We start from the raw sequence: 20,677 nt of genomic DNA on the forward strand, positions 1-20,677 counted from the left end.
AAAGGAACAATTCAATATGGGAGTGAGATAAAACAGTTTAGCTGTAGACCAGACTGAATGAATAGTTTGGGCATTCATAAACATGCAGCAAGTTCCGACATCAGGTATTCAGTGAATTAGTATTAAGATGAGCAGCAACCCACAGGACTTGCAGAAACAAGGGCTAAAATCAGATAACCTGTTGTCAAGTGTCAGTTCCAATTGGTTTTTTTAAACTTCAAAACTGGAACTTGAATTAGACGCTGAAAGTCACAGCTATAGAGATCCCTCTTCAGCAGGCGGGGATCCAGCATGGTACTGCCACAGCATTTCCCAGGCAGTGAAGGGGCCGTTACATGGAAGGCTCCAGCCCACACAGAAGTTTCAGGCAGGCACTGAAGTGCCCCAGCAGGACGCAACAGGGGTCTAGACCCCACCCCTACCACATGTACTAAGGTGTGCTGTCACCTAAGCTGCCTTGCCTGTGAATTTTTAACAACAGGCAGCTCTACTAGTGTGGTTTCAGAGGTTATTCTGTACTTGACCAGCCACTTAAGCTGCTGTGACTAGTTCCCCTCCATACCTGAGAACAGGATCACTAGGCCTTAGTCCTGGGCTGAATCTTACCAGTGAGGACAGTTTGACACTTACCTCCTGGTGCAGGTTCAGCTTAGGTCAGCTTGCTGCTGCACGCCAGCTCAGCACTGCTTTATTTCAATGGGCAACTGCAAACCTGGTGTCAGTTTAGTTTACAGGACATGGATTTTTACATTTGGCAAAGAGAAACGTTTTTATGGGAAAATAAATTACAAATTTGTTGTCAGAAACTTAGCCAGGGGAAATCAGCCTTATCAGACGTCTGGACTGTGACCAAAGGACTGACCTTGCTGCCAAGAGCAGAACAGAGCTGGGACTGGAAGTGCCTGGTGTGTAGCCCTGAAAATCAGGCTGATGGGAAAGCTGCTTTCTGATCAGAGCCACTCTCTTATCGCTGAATGGACTACATAAATGTAAGTAAGCATTATGATTCTGAACATGAACAAGAGGTTGAAACAGTGGGAACAGGTAGAGCAGGTGGCAGGAAGCCCAGGACTGATGCCAGGAGACTGTTCCATAATCAAGTCTCAAAGCTCACTTGCTTAGAACAGCATGGGTGGCTACCACCCTTCCACCACAGAGCTGGATTTGCCTAACAACCAAATTCTGAAAAGGATGCAAATGAGCTCCTGCTGCAGGTTTGAAGTGACAGAGCTCTGTGCTTTTGGCAGCACAGTTCTCCATATTGAAGGGGCCAAAGCCATGGCAAGGGGCTGTTTTGGGGATTAAAACACATTGCAAGAATTACACTCCCTATTCAAATGGCTGCATGCTCATCAGCTGCTCTGCAAACCACCAGCTGCTGGCTTTAATTCAGTGGTGGCAAGTAAGAGACAGACCCGTTACAGGATACAAATATTCCTGACAAATAGCCCCAAGAAGCTGCCCCAGAACTTCACTGCCTCCTCCCTGCCCACGCTGCAAACACCGAGGAATGGTGCGACAGCAAGGAGCACTGGGGCCCAACCTCCATCCTGTGCAGGGTATTTATAGCTTCTAGAAGCAATTTGCTTTGGCAAAGGTTCTAAAATATCTTTAGATCTAAGATACGGCCTTACTGTAATACTTTAATCCAATCTGAAGAGATCCCACAATTAATAAACAGGTCTGAGCCAGGAGCCAAAACATTTTTCAGTATCTTCTTCTTTTGATCCCATTAAGTACCGACAGCTCTTCCTAAGTATGCACACCAGGCTTGGGTGTGTAGTTTGTTTTTGTTGTTCCTGAAATGCACCCTTGCCCACCTCAGTATCTGCCGTTTTTTTCCAGCAGTCGCATGGAACCAGCAGCTGGAAGCAAAACTTCCCACAGTCCAGGTGTGAGGAGAGTGTCAGATCTGAAACAGGCCACTTCCTACCTGCCCGCATCCTGAAGCTGGCCAGCTTTCAAAGATCTTCTGCCTTAAAAGCCAGCAAGGAGGTGTTATCCCTTTGGTGCTTCTGGTGCACTGAAGTGCAGTTTGCCCAGCACAGCCCTGCAATGAAACCCGGAATTCTCCAACACAGAGTTGAAGCACTTAGTACACTCAGAGACTACACAGCAAGATCAGAAAAGTGGTTTGGGTTTGGTTTGGGGTTTTTTTTCAACAAATGAACTTAACCATATGCATCTCCCCAGCTAAATCAGAACACAAGCAGTCAAACCAGTCTATGTTTTAATGGAAAAGGCCAGTGCCTTAACTACAAAATATATTAAAATACATAAATAAGTTACTCTAAGAAAAATACTTGTTCCAAGGTTATACCTCTGTCTTGTATAAATACATCTGCACTTAAACTCTGATGCTTTCTTCTCAAAGCTTTGGCCTGCATAACAACATTTCTCACCTGATGGCTTAACTAAAATGCTACTTTTGCAATTACTTCACCCTACAGCACAGTAGGGGACTGAATTAACTGCTTGTTGTTACTGGTCCGTTATCTGCCAGCTGCATGGAAACACGGTGTAACTGCTGCTCCTCCAGTCATTTAGGAAGAGGCTGTTCCCACACGCATTATCCTGAACAGCATGTTAAAGTTGTTGCTTCTTATCGCATCCCGACAAGCACTGATCACTTGTGTTTTAGGTTTTCCAACTGTAAAGGGAAAAAAGAGGAAAAAACTACTTCAGTTAATGAGCAAGAAACTGGTAAAAATATTTATTTGATCTAGTCTCAGAATTTCAAGGTTTCTTTCAAATACTATTTAAAGAATTGTCTGTAGCTGTATTACAGGAGAGCTTAAAGGACTTGTTGGAAGGGGAATGCTATAAATAGAGAAAAAAAATCTCCTTCCCCAAAGACCTACAGAATAATATAAACAGCCCTGCTTAAATTGATAGGTGGGTTATTTTAAGCAGAATTGTAAATTAAGAACTGAAACACTAATAATGTTTTTAAAACTGTGTTCAAAAAAATAGCAATTTCTAATTTATCCAGAAAGTTGGAAACTGCTTTGAACTGTTCTTTGTAAGATTGCAATCCCAGATTATATTGGACACTCACAGTTGACTGTCACAGCAGTTGGCTATGACTGAAAAAATAAAGATTCTACTTTATTTAGACTTCTACTTAGTTTCACGCCAAAAAGCCTGAAGTCCCTGAACTAACCTGAAAGGTGGCTGAGACACATCTTATCTGCTTACCCCGTAACTGCCCAGCCCTCTGGATTGCCTGATTCACAGCTTTCAGATTATTCAACAGCTCTGTGTGATTGTTGCAGCGAATTTTGTATTGATTTATTAAATCTCTGTTAAGATCATACAGCTCGATGTACCGTGTCTTCATGTTTTTCCTGGGGGAACAATCAGTCCAGTTATTTGCATCTCTGGAGACAAGAAAGTCATTCCTGGTTTGTCAATGTAAAGGTGTACTGATACAGGGTTGTGATGGCTACCACAGCTACCCACATGTCTGCCAGCTACAAGACAACAGACTTATCTAGATGTGTTGGTTACACTGGTAATTTTACTGGGGAAAAAAAAAAAAGGTCTAGTTACTCTGTCCAGCAACCCAAAGAGGAGATTGCCACTTTTCGCAGAAAAAGTAACACCAGTAGCTCAGACCTCTTTACCTCTTTGCTGCTGCTCTTGACAGAAAAGACAGGACACAGCCCACCAGAGTGAAAAGACTGACTCCTAAAATTAGTTTCTTGGTGTTCTCAAGAGTTCACACACCACAGACAGCTTTTACTGCCTTCTTCCCTTAATGTATCCCTTCTAATGTATCTCACCATCTCAAGGTTGATTCACCCCACCAGCTCTACTCTCAGCCCCTACCCTTGCCCTTTTGCCTTCCTCAGACTGGTTTTCCACCTGAAGAACAAGACAAGGCTCAAGGAGAGCAAAAGGTACCAGTTCTACATCAAGAGTTGTAACTAGGCAACCCCCATATCACACAAATGTTTTTTTCTGTTCTTTTCTGCCTAAAAAGCACAACCAGGCCACTCCAAACCCAAGCCACACAAGCTAAGCAGACAATTGCTCACATGTCTCCCAGGAGTCGTGCGTCTTCGGCCTGGACCAGCATGCTGCGGATGAGGTTGGAGTGCTCAGCCATGTCGGCAGTGAGCCTCTGATTCACTGCATGGTGTTCATCCACCTGCCCACGGCAAACAGCCATGAGAAAGGGCCCCGGGCACTCTGGGCATACAGGGAGTTGTTCAAGCTAAACCTCAGCCCAATGTAATAGGAAGTAATATCCCAGCTTAACCCACCAGCATCCCTGGGACCATTCTCCTTCCCCTCACCCCCTCCGCTGCCCAAGCAGAACCTCATCCCCCAGACAGGGGGCAACAGGCCAAGATACACACCCACATCCTGACCCCCATCCACAGCTCAGTCTCCCAGACAACATATTTACATTATTCTAAACAATCAACTGCTGGGGACCGAGGGCCCATTCTACAGAACAAACAGAACATTGAGGGTGTCCCATTGCCCTCTGCGCAGAATAGACAGCAAGCCATCGCTAGCTTTCACGAAGAAGATAAAGCAGATTAGAGATCCTCTCATACAAACGCTCTCAGGGACTGCTTAGCTGCCAATTCAGAAACGCCCGAGGCCTCCTCACCTTGACCAACACTTTCCGCAACTCCTCAAAGTACGCGGGGAAATCCGCTTCCACCTGCAAATCTTCAATGGCCAGAAATGAGGCCATTGACTGAATAATGTCACCAGCTAGATCAATATCATCCGTGTTGATGGAAATCTGTCAGAAAGGAAAGCAAGCACTTCAGCACTCTTCCATGCCAAAACATCTCCCAGAATTGCCCAGCAGGACTGCCTCGCTAACAGCCAGCCAGACTCAAAGCAGTTCATTCTGTCAAGAGGCAAAACTGTCGCATGAGGAAGTTCTAGGGCTTCAGTAGGTAAAGAGACACTGATTTCAATGGGGTTTTTATTCAAGACTGGGATAAAGAGGCATCTGTGCACATAGGAACAGCACAAAAGTTACAGGCAGCCTTTGCCTGTAACTGCCTCAAAGTATGGCTCCCTGAATCCACTCTGTGGGAACTAACACCTTCCTACAGACCTGTTGGCTAAACAGTTTTCTTCATTAATGGGCCCTGGAATTCTACCTGCTAACAGTAAAACAGACCCAAAAGTTTCCAAAAACACCCCTAAAACATGAGTACTTTCTCGCCTGTTCAGTCATCCTTCTTTTTTACTGCCTCATATTGGCACCACCCTTAAGTTTCACAGGAGTATAATTAAATGGGTGTTCCCCTTGTCCATGAAGATACTCACCTCTCCACCAGGCTTGACTTTGATGCAGAGCTGACCTGCATTACGAAGAGAAGTGAAGCAAACCTGAAAGGGAGCACTCTGAAATTCTGCATCCTCTGGTAGCAAGAAGCTCTGATTCAACCACATAAGAATCTTGCAAAAATAAAATGGAGAGCATTAAGCCATCAGCTGTGTGGAAAGCCTGGAGAACCACAGTGTCCCTGCATGTGATGCACACCAGGGCACTCTGTTCAGGGTACCTTGGAAATGTATTTACTAAATTTCAACCCCTAAACCCATGTCATGAACTTGTCAGAATAAGGACATTTGAATCCTTGCTCCAAAGCTGAATATTCCTAAGAAAATCAAATCCAACAAGCAGATACCACAGCTCAAGGTCAAAACATAAGCCCAGGCCTTGAGACCAGATAAAGCTGGAAAGCAAGGCTTGGTTCTACTGCAAGAAGTTTCATTTCATCTTGGGTTTTGCCTTGGCTATTTAATGCAGTGAAGATCATGTAAATACAGCAGAGCCCTACAGCTATGAGTGAAGGGACCAGCTCTAATCACTGCCATCCCCCAATTCAGGTCTTTCAGAACCAAAGCTGCAGCACTGCTGCTCACATGCTGTGAAACTGAGCCATTATCTGGGCACTGTACTGCCTCTTTCCTGTTCTCTGCTCTTTGCAAAATTCATCGCTCACTGCAGGGCTCCAGCAGCTGTCACACAGCAAACAAGATACCTGAAACACCTCATGATCTCAGGCCATTACTTCCTGCAGGAATTCCTGAGGCAGGGAATGCCTCAGCTGAGACACCTTTTAAAGAAGGAAAGAAAGCACTGAGGAAAGTTGTAATACAAAGACTCCAAGGGCCAGCAGTGAAGTTCACTGCATAATTTTTCCTTTGCTCTGGGAAATGTCAAGCTGATTGCAAACCCTCCACCTACAGCATCTGTACGCAGGACCAAGAAATAGAAAGCAGAGCAGAAACTCACCCTTTGTGGCCTCTCATTTGTTGTACAGTTAACAAAGCTCAGCGGCTCCACGGGTGAGCCCGGGCTGCTCAGGGCATACATTGAGAAGCGGGGAAGCTGTCTTGTCAACTCAAATACATGGAACTGCGTGCTGGAAGCAATCCAAAGGAAAAGCAGACAGTTACTAACATACCAGAGATTCACCTATTGCAATGACTCCTGGTTATTTTTTCTTTGGCTACTGACACCAGCAGCTTCCAACTATGTAATCATCTCCTTACCACTTCCCAGAAAAAACTTGGAAATTCCAGGCTTATCACATCACAAGGTTGAACAACAATTCCCCACTGCTTACATTTTCCATAACCCTTCCAATGAAATATATTCTCTAGGCTAAAACATTTAAAATTTTACTATGTGATTGAGTATTTTCTCTACAGGTTCAGTGAAGTCTTATTAAAAGCAATAATAAAGACAAAAACAAAAAGGTAATTCAGTCCCATACATTCTTTCTGCAGTGGTTGACTAGCTCTCAAAACATCCCAGCTCTCCTTCCAGTAACACAGAGAAGTGAGGCACCAGGAAACTAACGGTGCACTTCCTGTGGGACAAGCGTGAAGCCACATTGTTGCCGATTCCAGGTCACACAGTTAGCTCTGGAGACCAGAAGAGATCACAACACAAACCTCACCTGTTCCTGTAACCCACAAAGGCTTTGATGTGCAAATCCACAGGGACATCTTTGGGTGGAGTAAGGGGAACACGAACACAACTGGAGAGGTTCTGGACACTGGGGTGTACCACGTGGCTCTCTCCTTCAAATATGCCTTCAGCAAAGATCAGCACAGCACGGATGATCGTGTCTTACCAAAGGGAAGAAAAAGCAGTTCCTAAATTAACAGCTGTCCTCTGGCAACAAACCACCCCTGGTTTTAGAATTAAGCACAGTCAACTCTTTACACCCTCCTCTGAATTGTTCAAATATCCCAGATGACCAGCACTACCACACCTGGACCCGGCTGCATCCTCAGCACGCCCGGTGCTAGGCAAAGCTGCTGTCTCAGGGTAGTTCCAGTTCTGCTGCATTTGAGAAACACCCTCACTAACACTGCTGTAGATTAATGTTTAGAGTCAACACAAGGAGTGTTGCAGGGATCACCAAGTCTCATTTCATCCAAGTTAAGCGTTAATTGCCTTGGAAAACAACACATAACAAGAAACAAATTCCATCAAACTCCTCTCCCCTGAGACCCATCAAAGGAACACAACTTGATTCAAAACTCTGTGAAAGGAAAGCAACCACAAAGGGGAAATTACAGACAATAAAGGGGAGACAGGCAAATCATCAGCTAAATATAACTAAACATTTGCATGAATTTACATGAAATGAAATGTCAATGGCTGCAGGTTACCACTCACCATTTGTGGTGGAAATACACAGCTCCACATGGGCAGACTGGCTGTCAGAGCCCAGCTGAACGGAGAGGGCTGTCTGGAGTTGCGTATTTGCTGGAATCACACCCCTCTGTCCATCAGCTTCCTTCAATTGAGCATTCAGTTCAGCCTGTTACAAAACATATACCCTTCAGTATCAGAATTTCAAGGTTTTCATTCAAGCAACCTAGAAACCATACACAGAAGTCAGTTCTTTTTTCTTGCAGGAGAAGGTTGTATTACAGCAATTCCAAGACACTTCACACTGCTATGAATAGCAGCTGGATTAGGCATGGAGCTGTGGATACTTGTGCTCCAATTTGTTCAAGTGCTTTATTGTTGATACAGCTCAGCGCTGTACCCAAACCTTTATTCAGAAAAGCACTTAACATACATTCAATTCAAAGCACAAATTCATATAATCCCATGCTTTTGCTATGGTGGTCATTTACTGTTCAAATATGAGTCTGCTCTTTCCTCAGATTATTTTTCAAAGCTCTTTATTTCTGCACCTTCACCATCAAGCCACAAGTGCGCTCCCTTTACCCTGGCAGTGCTCCCATTCACATGATCCTCCCAAACAATCCCTCTGATCCCCGAGTTGGTTCATGCATTGAAAATTACAATTTGCAATCATAAGCCAAAGCACAGGGCTGAACAGAACCCAGCTCCAAACACGACTGCTTTGGTGAGCTGAAGGAGCAAGGAAAATATTACTTACTAAAATACAAAAAGCAAGCCCTGAGCTTGCACAAGGAGCAAGTCAAATGCGTAAGTGGGAATCCCCAGCAGACAATCTCTCTGCATCCCAACAGGTTACAGCTCTGACTTGTCTGGACTGCCTTGCAACTGCTGCCCACATTAATTCTGGTTTATAGCAAAAGGAAGGTCTGGTTTAGCCCTACACATTAAGTAGTACCTTTGCATTTTCCTCATAATTTCTTAATTCCAGCAGCAGATTTTGTTTCTTTTGACTAAGTTCTCGGATCAGGTCCTGCTCAGCACTTGTATCCATTAGGTTTCCTTTCATCTCCTCACCTCCTGGCAGATAGCCTCGGACTGTACAGAAACAAAACACAGCCAATTTCAGCAAAGCCTTTCACTGCCTCCCCAAAACTTCAGTTTCTGTAACAAGACCCCCTTGAATCACCTCAGTATCAGACCACAGTTGTGGTCTTTAGCTGGTACCGTTCAGCTGAAAACCCAAGTGTTGACTTACACACGCAGAGTCTCTGACTTTCCTGGTGATTAGCACAGAGAACTGCATATTTAAAAAAATAAATAAATAAAAAAGTGAATTTCCAACCTGTCTTTAAGCTGTCTTCACCTGACCAGACAAGTGCAGCGCCCAGTCCTTTTGCAAAAGAATTCCCACTGCAATCAGGTCCTTAGGCAAGTCTGCAATTATTCAAAATGAATAAAATGTGTACCAGCATTTCTAGAGCTGGTCAGAGAAGTTGTTACTGTCTAGAAGTGACTGTAAGTCACTGTCAATCATCCAGTAGAGAAGATTTACCCACATTAGGTTTTCCCCAAATCAAGGGATACATCACTTCAAGGGGTAAGACCTGTTTCTCAGTAGTCCAGTGAAACACAGAGTTATGGAAATTTCTCCAACTGCCTGTGGAGGCAGAAGAGCCGAACAGACGATGAGAAAAAGACACTTGCTATAAACTTCCATTTTGCTCTAGGGCTCTGTGCTCTGACAGCAGCTGGCAGTGAAAGCCAGGGACAAAAATCTTACACCTGCAAAGAATATGCTGCCTGACTGTGCAACCCTGTAAAAACTTGCAGGAAACCTGAAAAGCATTCAGTGTGCACACTGTCCTCCAACAAAAGGGCGTGCTTTATTATTTCTGAGTGAATCATTCATTTAGAATGAGAGCAAGACAGAAAGTACCCTGAAACACAGAAGAACCCCTCATGTGAAAGAAGACTGGCCCCAGACAGAACTCTAATGACAAGGACTATGAGAATGCACAGTGCCTATAACTCCATTACTATTCAGGAACACCTAAAGACTCCAGCCTAAAGGGATCCTCATTGTGCCAAGGTTTGTTTATGATGGACCCATCAGAAAAGGATGATCGTGTTCAATGATACTAAGCACACAGCTCTGCCAGGACAAGGTATCTTCAGAACTGTGTACAGTGCTGCCCTCCTGTAAGCTTGGGAAAAAGGTTTACATGCTGAAGCCCAAGCGCAGCAAATCGCCACAGCCTGTGATTAAGACAGACAGCGAAACACTGTGCTATTTAACAAGGACAGGCTTTTGTTCCAAATGGGTTGTGCCAGACCTGCTTGTCTCAGGCCACTGACGCCAAGCAGTCGGATAATCACGCCAGTGCCTTTCCTGAAGCCATCCCTGTAAATTCATGCTGAGTTTATTTAAATAATCTGTGATCATATTTGTTTCCACTCACAGTAACCAGGTCTGACTTCTTGAATGCATGGTGGGATAAATCCACCAGTTCTTCAGTCTCAGGATGGCATTTTCCAAGAAACAAAGTGCTGTTAACATCTAAAATTTCTAGTATAAAAACTTTCTAGAAGAAAACCAAAACTCATAGACCCTGAGCTCTCTGAACAGCTTTACCCTCTGTAAAGCAACCAAAGAATTATCACATATAGGAAAAAATATTTCCTATACATTCATCGATAATAATGTTGCCCGAAGAACCACAGTCTGTACTGAATATAGGTATCTTTGCGTTATTGGGATGGGATTTCTTCTGTTAGCCAAATTCATTTTGATGGCTTCTTGGATCATAATGAAACACACACTGATTATCACAGAGAAGGCAATATTCAAAATACTGTTTGCAGATAGCATAACTCAAAAGTCCCGATAAAGCAAATGGAATTTGGCACACAAATGCCTATGGAAACGAAACAACATTTAGCTAATCTGAGATGAGGTAATGTGCCTGGTATTATCATGTATTAAATTAATATCCTGAACAATGGTGTTACCTTCACCATCAACTGAACAGCAAATCAACTGGGTGCTCCCATCCATTCTGTAATCCCCTTCCACCACTCCTGCAATTGAGGAAGCAAAGTTGTCCTTAAAGATGACCTCCCCAGTTCGGTCACTGCGTGCATCAACCTGGAACAACAAAGAGTCCCAAAGCACAGAGTGAACAGGAAAGCTAACTCTCAAATCTATCTCATGCCATACTCTGAGCTGTTAACCAAAAGCCAGCTCCGCTCACAGAACTGCAGGTGAAGTTGCAGCTCTGCTGATCAGGACACCACACATGAAAAAAATACCATCAAGAAATGACCTCTAGACAGACTCAGCTGAAAGGGACTGCTCTTCAGAGATGCCTCCCCAAGTTACAAACAAGAAGGGAAGAAGGGGACTGCAAGCCTGAACTGGGAAGGTTATGCACATATGAATGCAGCAATGATGGGACTAAACCAGAAATAACCATAATGCAGTATTTACAACCTCTCCCCTTAGCTGCAGCCCTTGTGCAGTGAATTATTTTTATACACAAACACAACTTTTAATTATCTTTCACTGGTGCAGAACAGCAAGGAGGGTTCAGTTCCGTGCAGCATGTCTTTTCCAAAGCACAGGACCCAGCATTATTCTTTCTAGGACTGTTTCAGACCAACAGGCAGGGTAGAGACTGACAGTGGAAAAGAACAGAAAAAGGAGAAAAGCAAGGAGAGTTTCTCTGTTTAACGTTATACACCTAATCCAGCATAAGTTACAACATATCTGGGATCAAGACTGCCAGCTTGATATGAAGTTAATTAAATTCCCTCAGGCTAATGAGAGTAATGAGAGGTGTGAAAAAAGAAGCATAGCTTTACAAAAAAACCTGGCAAGCTGTGACCAGGAGAGATCTGGCAGCTAGTACAGTCATTTCTGACAAAGGGGAACACCAAGCAACAGGCTTAAGAGACTAAGACTGAGCTGTATAGAATGCCTTTACATAAAATGAAATAAAGCTTGATTAATCTTGCCATAGTCAAGACCGACGCTGTTCTCCTGTTACATAACTGCTTTGTCCTCCCTGTAGTTTGAGAACATTCAGGAAACACTGCAGAGGATTATTAGCATGTCCTCAAGACAGCTGAAAGGAGACACTCAGGAGCTCTAGGATGTGGCACATGATCTCTGCTACCACAGAAACAACTTACCACACCTTAGCAATTGACTCTGAGCTAAGCAGAGGAAGCAGCTTTTCTCTGATCTTGCACTTGGCACAGGATTCACCAGCCAAACTAGGTTTACTGCAATAGTTCTTCAGCCCTCGGTTTTCAAGTCTTTTTAATTTTTCAGCTGTTCTCCTTCAGACCACTTATCAGCCTTGTTCAAACAGAGCTTTCAGATTTACAGGTCCTCACTCCCCCCTGTATAAACTCACCTTCCCATTGGACCAGCCGGTGATCAACTCACACACACCATCAGAGTTCAGGTCAAATGCATGTATGCTCATTGCATGGTTCTTAGACTGAGAACAGAAAACAAAGAACAAATTAAGCTTGGGTATGTTTTTGAAATTGCACATGCCTGACACATGCAAGACACTGGAATATGAAGCTACGAAGATTACAGAAAGGAATACAAAAATGTCTCAACGGGAAGTTTGAGCATCACTGTCTCTAAGGTCACACACACACCTGAAATCTTAGCCCTTGCATTACAAATCTACTCCACTGCTCTCAAAGGGTCTGATCTTTCGTTTAAATAAGTTCTCCTCCAAGCAGATGATTAGAATTCACAAAAACAAAGTGCAAGAAGCCAAACAGTCTAGAAAAAAAAGGTCAGGGCTTCAATGGTGTCATAAAATGAGACCACTAAGCCTCTTCCTGCCACCTCCTAAGGAATCCTTTCTCCTATTACGATTAGACTGTTCTGTGTTATATTAAGAATATTAAAATGAGCATCAGGAAAGGATCTTGTTGATAAGATTTGCTACATCAGCAAATTGCTCTTGATGTGAAAAATTAGCTTCAAACATAGACATTGCAAGATTAATTCAGTCTCTGAAAAAGTTTATTGATTCAACAATACAGCCAGAGGCATTTTCTAACAGTGAACTCAAATTTCTCTTTTGCACCTCTGCTGCTTAAACAACCCTGCAAAGCTGACGCATCCCTAGTTGTACAGTTGTATCAGTGTTGTTTAAGCCATCACCAACAGTCCCAAAAGCAGTGAAGGAATTGATACGGTATTCATTTTGCATGTATCTATAAAAATAGGTAGACTTTGTAAGACAAAACTATATTAAGTTCTGTGTTCAGTAGAAAATTTTAAATTCATCTAAGGAGTCAGGATAACTTCTGAACAACTGGAGATTAGGAACCAAATTTCCTAGGAGCTTTCAATGATGATATTCCAACACAGGACTAACCTTAATCCTCCAGTAGCGGGCTGTCTTGTCGTAAACTCCGACCGTGCCATTAGACAGAGCGTAGCCAAACCGACTGCCGTACATGGGGCTAAGGGCAGTAATCGTCTTGGGAGGGAAAGGAGGGAGAGAGAGGACAGAGGAGGGAAAACTTCCACATCTTCAAGTAACAGAGAACAGACTATACAAACTATCATGTGAACTGTACAACACTTAAATGGTAAATAAATCTATTGTAGGAAGTATTAAGTACCGAAGAAACTATTTAAAAAATCAGTTTGAAATGACCTTGTAGGATTTCCTCACACAAGATGCACTGCCAGCATTAAGATGCACTTGAGCAAAGACTGCAGAATTGCCCTCAAACTGTGTACTTTGACCAAACATTTCCTACCACAAGCAGCAACACAACTGCTCATAGGATTCCTGTGGTCATCAGTGCTAACACATTATCACTGAAAACCTCCTCTAAACACACAACGTTCTTAAGCTTCAGAAGCTGAGGATGCCAAAGAGCTCAACTTTACATGGGTTGGGGAAGCCCTAGAGATATTATAGGTAGAAAATCTGCCCAAGATTAGCAAGATAAAAATTAACAGCTCCCACAGTTGGACTTCTTTGGAACACAATCAGAATACCAGGCCAGGTATTACCTGAATGAGTAACAGCTCCAGGGAAAGACCCAAGAGCCATAGTTCGGCCTGTTTCTCACTCCTTTTAAGACCCGTTACCTTACAATTCTTTATTAAGCCAGGGCTCTCAGTGCTTGGAAATGCAGGTTTTTCCATGCACTAAGATTAGAGATTTTAATGCCAGGAGGAACAAGCACAAACATCTGTCTGGTCTTCTGCACAGTGTAGCACAGGAGATTTCCTTAAATTAAATCCTTCACCAGCTTGTTAATTAAACTCAGCTGACTGTGCTACTTGATTTTTTTTTTTACTGTAAAACAAGGTTTCCAAACCATTTATTCTTCCCTCTCACAATCCTCCACAAAGCCTTTTTCAAGTATCAAAACCCTCTAAATTGTGAGCACCCAGTAAGGATAGAAGACCCCAGCAATAGTCAGAATCTCAGAAGGAAGCAATACTCCCTTTATACCCAACTGTCCATTCCATTTATAAATTCAAGAATCACAACAGTCTATGGCTTCAGTTTCACCACAGTAAGTGATTAAACACAAAAAAAGGAAACTACTTGAGTCTTCCAAAACAAGCACAATGTATAAAGCCATTCATTGTCCTCTGAATTTACCTTCCTAAAATGAAAAGTTTAGGTGCAGCTATGTCCTTATAAACTAGAACATTAGAATTGTTTACAGGCCTCCTAAGACTCTGCAAGTGGGAATTTAAAGACAATTCTACTGTGGATCTGGAAATAAATCACTCATCAGCATGATGGACCTTTAACTTCCCTTTAACTAGAAATCACAACATGACTCTAGACTGGCTACTGTGCAGACAGCAGAACAAATTAGAGGCTCAGTTCCAATTCTAGCTATAGCAACAGCTTCCTTTACTAGAACACTGCCTGGATTTGTCTTCTATAGGTCTTCCTAAGTGGTTTAATAGCTAAGCCTTTTAGTCCCAACTTGGGCAGTGGGGAGACCTCAGATTGTCAAGGACATAGGTCTGTAACATGTCCTTACTCTACACTGGGCCCAGAAGGCTCATGAAAAGGTTAAGAAAACTCCTGAGTGCAACAATAAGGGTATTTTACTCCCTTCCAATGAACCAAAATTTAAGCAGGGATCTTCTCTCAGTTCTTAAGCTAAAGAGCAATTCCCACACCTTTTATTTACCCCTCAGTAAACCTATCTACCCCATACTTTAGGCACTGCAGCCCTGTTTATACAGCCAGTGCATAACTCCAGTTGCAATATAAACCTCCAGTTTTGCCTGGGCAATCCCCTTCTACCCTGCCACGCACTGTCTGGATACATACAGGCATGTTACCTCATCATGACTGTGTCAAGGCATTTAAGGAAAACTGCAGAAGACCTTCTTTTGCTCAGAAGGCACTAAGAGCTTCATCACAATCCAATAACCTTAATCACCTCTGGACAGGGCTCCTGACTTTCAGTCAAACAATAGTTACATTTTGCATCCTGGTGAAAGGTTTGTAAATAAACAAAGCAAAGAAACCCACGCATAATGAAAGACATTATTAAACTCCAACTTTTGCAGTTCTAGCAGAATAGGTACAAAGCCAAATAGTTAAGTAACTTTAACTACACAATAAATTTGAACCAGAGTAACTTTACGGTACACAATACTTTAAGCTCCATCAGCAATTATAATAAACATTAGCTAGATGTAATTTACCTCTGTCTCTGACATTTCTGCCACAATCTCATCTTCCTTAAACACTCGGATGTCAAAATCTTCAGAGCCAACAAGAAGCTAGAGAAAAAAAAAGTTTACCTTAAAAATAGTCATTCAAGCTGATGAAATAAAAAGGACATACTCCAGGACCCAGAGGGTAAATAAATATTCCAGGTCCAACAACAAAGCGTTTTAACAGCTGCATGAAAAGTTGCCAGTAGAACAAAAGGTAGCCTCTGTCAAGACAAGATTTCAGAAGTCTCCCTTTGATCAATACATCAATAAAGTATATTAGCTATACCTTTTTACTGTCCTGTCAAGCTAGACTCAACAAAAGCGTAGTGAAATATTTGGGATAGGAACAAGAAAAGTATTTTGGAACATCAGGGCTATGTTCATTTCTTACTGTAGAAGATTCAGTGTTCTAATTCATAACTGCAATTATACACATCGGAAATAGTTTGTTGCCTGTGTTGGAGCAGGAGACTTGCAGCTCATCTCTGACTTGTACTACAAGGGTGCAAAGAAACAGTGACTCCCAGTTACTAGCCTGTGAGCAAACAGCTGGGAAAAAATAATCATTGCTTACCACTGAACAGCTCTCACTTAAAAAAACTCAAAACCAATGAATCCAAGTATCAAACCACCACTGCTCCTCTAAGCTAAATGGTGGCTGCCACTACTGCAAAGCATGGGCAAAATGGGCTTTAACTTCATGTAAATTATTATACAAATAGGACAACAGCACTACATTGGGTCATCCTCAGTTCTTATAATTTCTTATATCTTGCTTCTTTTCCTGTTTCCTAGTTGAGCATGTAGAAGGTATGAATTGAAAAGGAGGCCCATGAAAAAGCACTTTCTAAAGATGGTGACAAGTCACAGCTTCTATTTTGCAAACTGAGAAACCAAGGAACAGATCTGTTTAGTGTCTTGCCCATGAAGTCATCCATCAAATCAATGACAACCAGAATTATAAATGAAAGTTTAAAACTTAATAGTACCTCTCCCCACTGGAACAGATTAAATTCCATCTTTACTTGGCAGAATAGACACAAATCCTTATCAAAGTTGGATTTTTTAAAGGCTAAAGGCTTTTTTTCTTCCAAAGAAAGATGCTTCAAATTATGACAAACTAAATTACACCAAGCTAAGCTTACAGTAGCTGTTGAAACAATTTACAACACAGCATACATAAGAGGTACAGATTTCTTGACAAATCACAACTATCAGCAAAAAGTGACCAGCAAAAAACACAGAATCCTCAAACAGTTACTGAGAATGCTGCATTTCTCAGAGGTGCCTAGATGTTTTTTGTCATTTAGTTTGATTCAACTCATCCACCTCAGTGACTTGCAATGCACTGGACCAGAATTTGAAAAAACTAGGAAAAAGTTTTTTCCCCCAAATCTTTGGCAAGATGGAAGACAGTAACATGTATCAATCTAAAATCCCAAGGAGGACAGCAACTACAAGAAGTTAGTTTTGTTAGCTGCTAAATGACAGAAATATATTCATGCAGTTTTAAAATCAGTCAATTTTAAATGTAGACATGTTTTTACTGGGGCAGGAAAACCAGAAATGAAGCTAGCACACCCATTTATCAGATAAGACACAAAGTGACAAACAACAATTTAAAAAGATGTGTCTGTGCATTTTCTCAGAAGTTCTATTTCAAACCAGAGGCAGTTTCATAAAAGCCACTAAAAAAAAAAGCCACCTAGATAACTAAGATTAAAAAGAACCTAAAAAAAAACCTCAGCAAATGTGTGCTGGACTAATGAGCAGGGTAAGTTAGCTGGATAATGCATTCAACTCTGCTTAGCTCAAAGTAGCATCAGATTACACCAACTGCTGAGGATGAACCTTTCTCAAGCAGAAAAAAGAAGCAAAACAACAAAAAAACACTTAAAAGCACAAGTGCAAAACATTTACAATTAGTGCCATAGATCTGTTTCCTGGTTTCTGAATTTTTATATAGTCTTCACCTGTCTACAACCACCTTTCGGAACTTTAAAAAAAAATACACCCTAAGAGAAGCTGTGTGATTGGAAAACCTGAGATTTTTTTCCACTTCCTGAAGATCAAGCAAAGGGTCTGTATGAGTTCAGTATTTATAAAAAACACATAAAAGGTGTAGAGGCCCTTTACACCTCACTATAAGCATTACATAGTCCAAGTAAACATTCCACAAGGATTTTTGGGGAACTAAAGAGAAAAGCTTAATTAATTATGATTAAAAGACAGATGACAGAAGTATGTATTTTTAGCAAGGTGATTTAACATCATGTTTACTTGCATCTGACATATACTAGGAAGCCATGACTTTTCTTACAGATTCATATTTCTAAGCATGATCCTTCGATTCATTCAGATTTGAAGAACATTTACAAGAGAATGCTGTACAAATTCACAACTTCATCCATCCCTTGCAGCCTGCATGATCAGAACAACAGCTGTTTCCTACTGTTTGTCTCACATCTTATCAGTGAGATGCTTGTTACAAGTTACCTTCATTTTAAATCATAAAAGCAAAGAATATTTCATTTCCCCATGTCACTATGAAGAAACAGGACTGGATGTGAAGACAGATCCCTTGATTTTACCAGCTGTAAGTAAAGCTCTTCACAGCACAGCTTTTTAAGAGCTCACTTTCACATGTAAGATGTTTCACTGAAATTAAAAAAAAGTATCATAACCATGTTCAAGAAGTAACACCAAAATAGATGCCTTGCAACTGATGATAATTCACCAAAGCAAGGCAGTAATGCTGTAAAGATTCCAGACATGTCTAGTTTTACACACTCCAAGTAGTGCCAGAGACCAGTGCTGCTCCCTGTTCATGGGCTGAGCATTTGTGCATGTCTTTGCCAGACCAGAGTCTGAAAAAGGCACAACTTACATGCAGGGATCACTTTTAACTGGTAATATAAGTCAGATATTTCACTACTAGACCAGGAAAACAGCTGAATTCACACGTAAATGGTTACAAACCTCTGTTTTGCCATCACCATCGAAGTCACACAGTGCTAATGAACGAACATTGTCCCCAGTAACCTAAAATGAGAAAGACAGTCCTCAGTACTGATGACAGCTGTCAGAAGCTAAACTATCTTTATGATCTCAACTGCAACAGAACAACTGACATAGTCAACATTTAAGCAACATCTGAGTGCACTGAATACATGACCAAAGTGGTTTTAGGTCTAAGATAAACTAAGAAAGGTCAACAACCAAATTAGTATTTAGTGGATTAAAAACAAAAAATCAAAAGGAATTAGTGACATTGAAAGGATCTTGTAATAACATCAGAAGCATTATGTGTAGCCTTACCGTCCAAAAAAGGTCATTTCCTTCATAATCAAAGCCCTGCAGGGCACAGTTTCCACCAATAATAGCAAGTGGAGATGCAATATCTCCCAGCTTTCCAAGAACTATTGCATTGGCTCCATCTGATACCTACAGAAACATTAAAGGAAAAAGAAATGGCAGACAATGAGACATCGAAGTACACAAATAGAGAGCTTCCAGTATTATCACCACCAGTTTAGCTGAACTCTGAATACCTATTACATTTTTAAAATTTTGTCTTGCTAGGTGACGTGTATGACACATGAAAATTTGCTCGCACATGTGCATACACAGATATACATTAGTTTCGTATTTCTTTTCAAATATTCCAGATACTCTACAGACAAGATGTTCTGAATACAGTAATATATCTAATGCAAAGAACAAAAGTATAATTCATTGACAAAATAATGTCAAAACTGTGATCTCGAGAATGGAAAGAAAAAATCAAGATACTAAAAAAAGCAGTTAAATTAACTTGCCTCTCTGTAAAACAAATCCGAGTTATTATATACATCATAAGCCAGTAAGTTAGTCTGTGTTCCAACCAGAAGACAATCATAACCAAGCTGAGGGTTCAGCACTCCCGAAGCTAGACAAGTGATCCCTTGATTAATGTTGAGAAGAGAGATGTCCGAATCTTGGCTACTTTGCACCATTCGGTTTGTGCTTGTTCTCTGCCCTCGGGCATGAGGGTTATGAATAAAAACCTGTAGAAACAAAGATGTAAACGTTACCACAAAGCATGTATGTGTTTGTATACAAACATCAGAGGCTGCCTTGGGTAACTGCAATGGGGAAGAACGGCATTCACTCAGTCAAAGTGAGGATAATAGAATGGGGTTTTTGCTGATAATACTGTTTCTGACAATTATTTTCTTTTTAAACTATACCAAAGAAGAGAAAGAGCAGGAGAAACCCTGCTCTGGCCAGCAGAGTTGTGCCACCACTGTTTTGTTTCTGAAAATGGCAACTGAGCAGTCTTCAGAGAAAGGCAAAAGAGCAAACCACAGGGACCAAGAACAAACCAAACAAATGATATACAGCTGGTAACAGTGTTACCAAAACACCACAGACATTTAGGACAATTTACCTGGTACTTATCTGTAACTTCCACCTGTAGGTGAACATGGTTATTTTAAAAAGGGGCCTGTGATAAGTAAGTTTCTATTCTCACTGACTGATGTCCAGTCACTGTAATTGTTTGAAGCAGAGTCAGGGAATCACGGGATATTATGTTTAATAGCCTTTACTTTATGGCTGTATAGTCTGTCTCTTGAACAAGCCTGTTCTATGCTGTTCCTAAAGGCTTCTAAATAAAATAATGCTGGGGAACATCACCAATGAACCACGTTTGTATTTACAGCAACCTAACTGCCTCTGTGGGTTTATGCTTCCAACTATGTTGTGTTTATTAGTTCAGTTGTACTTAAACCCTCGTTTATTTGTTTTTCCAACTCAAACGGCGTGCACACAAGTTTTCTGTTCCTGCAAGGCATCACTTAGAGAACCACAGCACGGCTTCCTCTATAGTGCCGAGCTTAGTCCGTAGCAGCGCTAAGGCTCACGAGTGTCACAGAAACCCACGGCTTGAAAAAAAAATTCCATTCTCCGTAGAAAGTGGGCAAGTTTCCTCGGCGACTCGGGTTACCAGCTATTAATTTTCGCAAGCTCCCTGCTGTCACCGAGCAGAGGTTCCCGTGCCGCGTCCCCACGCCTGCGGGCAGGTCCGGTGCCTCGGCCGCAGGTGCCGGGCCTAGGGGCAGAGGAGAAGCGGGCGAGCCCTGCTCCTCGCTCGGCTCTCCCAGCGGCGGGCAGGGGAGCTGGCAGGCGTTAAGGCCGTTTTCTGCTGCGGACATCGGGCACCGGGGCTGCTCCGCCCAGCCAAAACCCCAGAGACACGCTGTGACCTCCGCAACACCGCCGGCACCGCACCCCCCCCT

The 20,677-nt window shown here is 42.1% G+C and overlaps 1 protein-coding gene across 1 annotated transcript; it reads right to left on the reverse strand.

Moving 5' to 3' along the window:
• Window positions 1-2,213: 2,213 nt before the first annotated feature.
• BBS2 (Bardet-Biedl syndrome 2) lies at window positions 2,214-19,441 on the reverse strand. Its single transcript, XM_026856629.1, has 16 exons — window positions 19,217-19,441; window positions 18,717-18,842; window positions 18,378-18,440; window positions 15,384-15,461; window positions 13,063-13,167; window positions 12,073-12,159; window positions 10,664-10,799; window positions 8,610-8,749; window positions 7,676-7,820; window positions 6,948-7,119; window positions 6,278-6,407; window positions 5,302-5,433; window positions 4,625-4,762; window positions 4,041-4,153; window positions 3,199-3,347; window positions 2,214-2,650 (listed from the first exon to the last, which is right to left on the reverse strand). Exons 1-16 carry the CDS (start codon window positions 19,391-19,393, stop codon window positions 2,544-2,546), a joined length of 1,998 nt encoding a protein of 665 aa, XP_026712430.1. The 5' UTR covers window positions 19,394-19,441; the 3' UTR covers window positions 2,214-2,543.
• Window positions 19,442-20,677: the final 1,236 nt, after the last annotated feature.

The sequence above is a fragment of the Athene cunicularia genome (assembly GCF_003259725.1).
Source record: "Athene cunicularia isolate RWA chromosome 11 unlocalized genomic scaffold, athCun1 chr11_part1, whole genome shotgun sequence".
In the NCBI taxonomy this organism is placed as follows: Eukaryota; Metazoa; Chordata; class Aves; order Strigiformes; family Strigidae; genus Athene; species Athene cunicularia.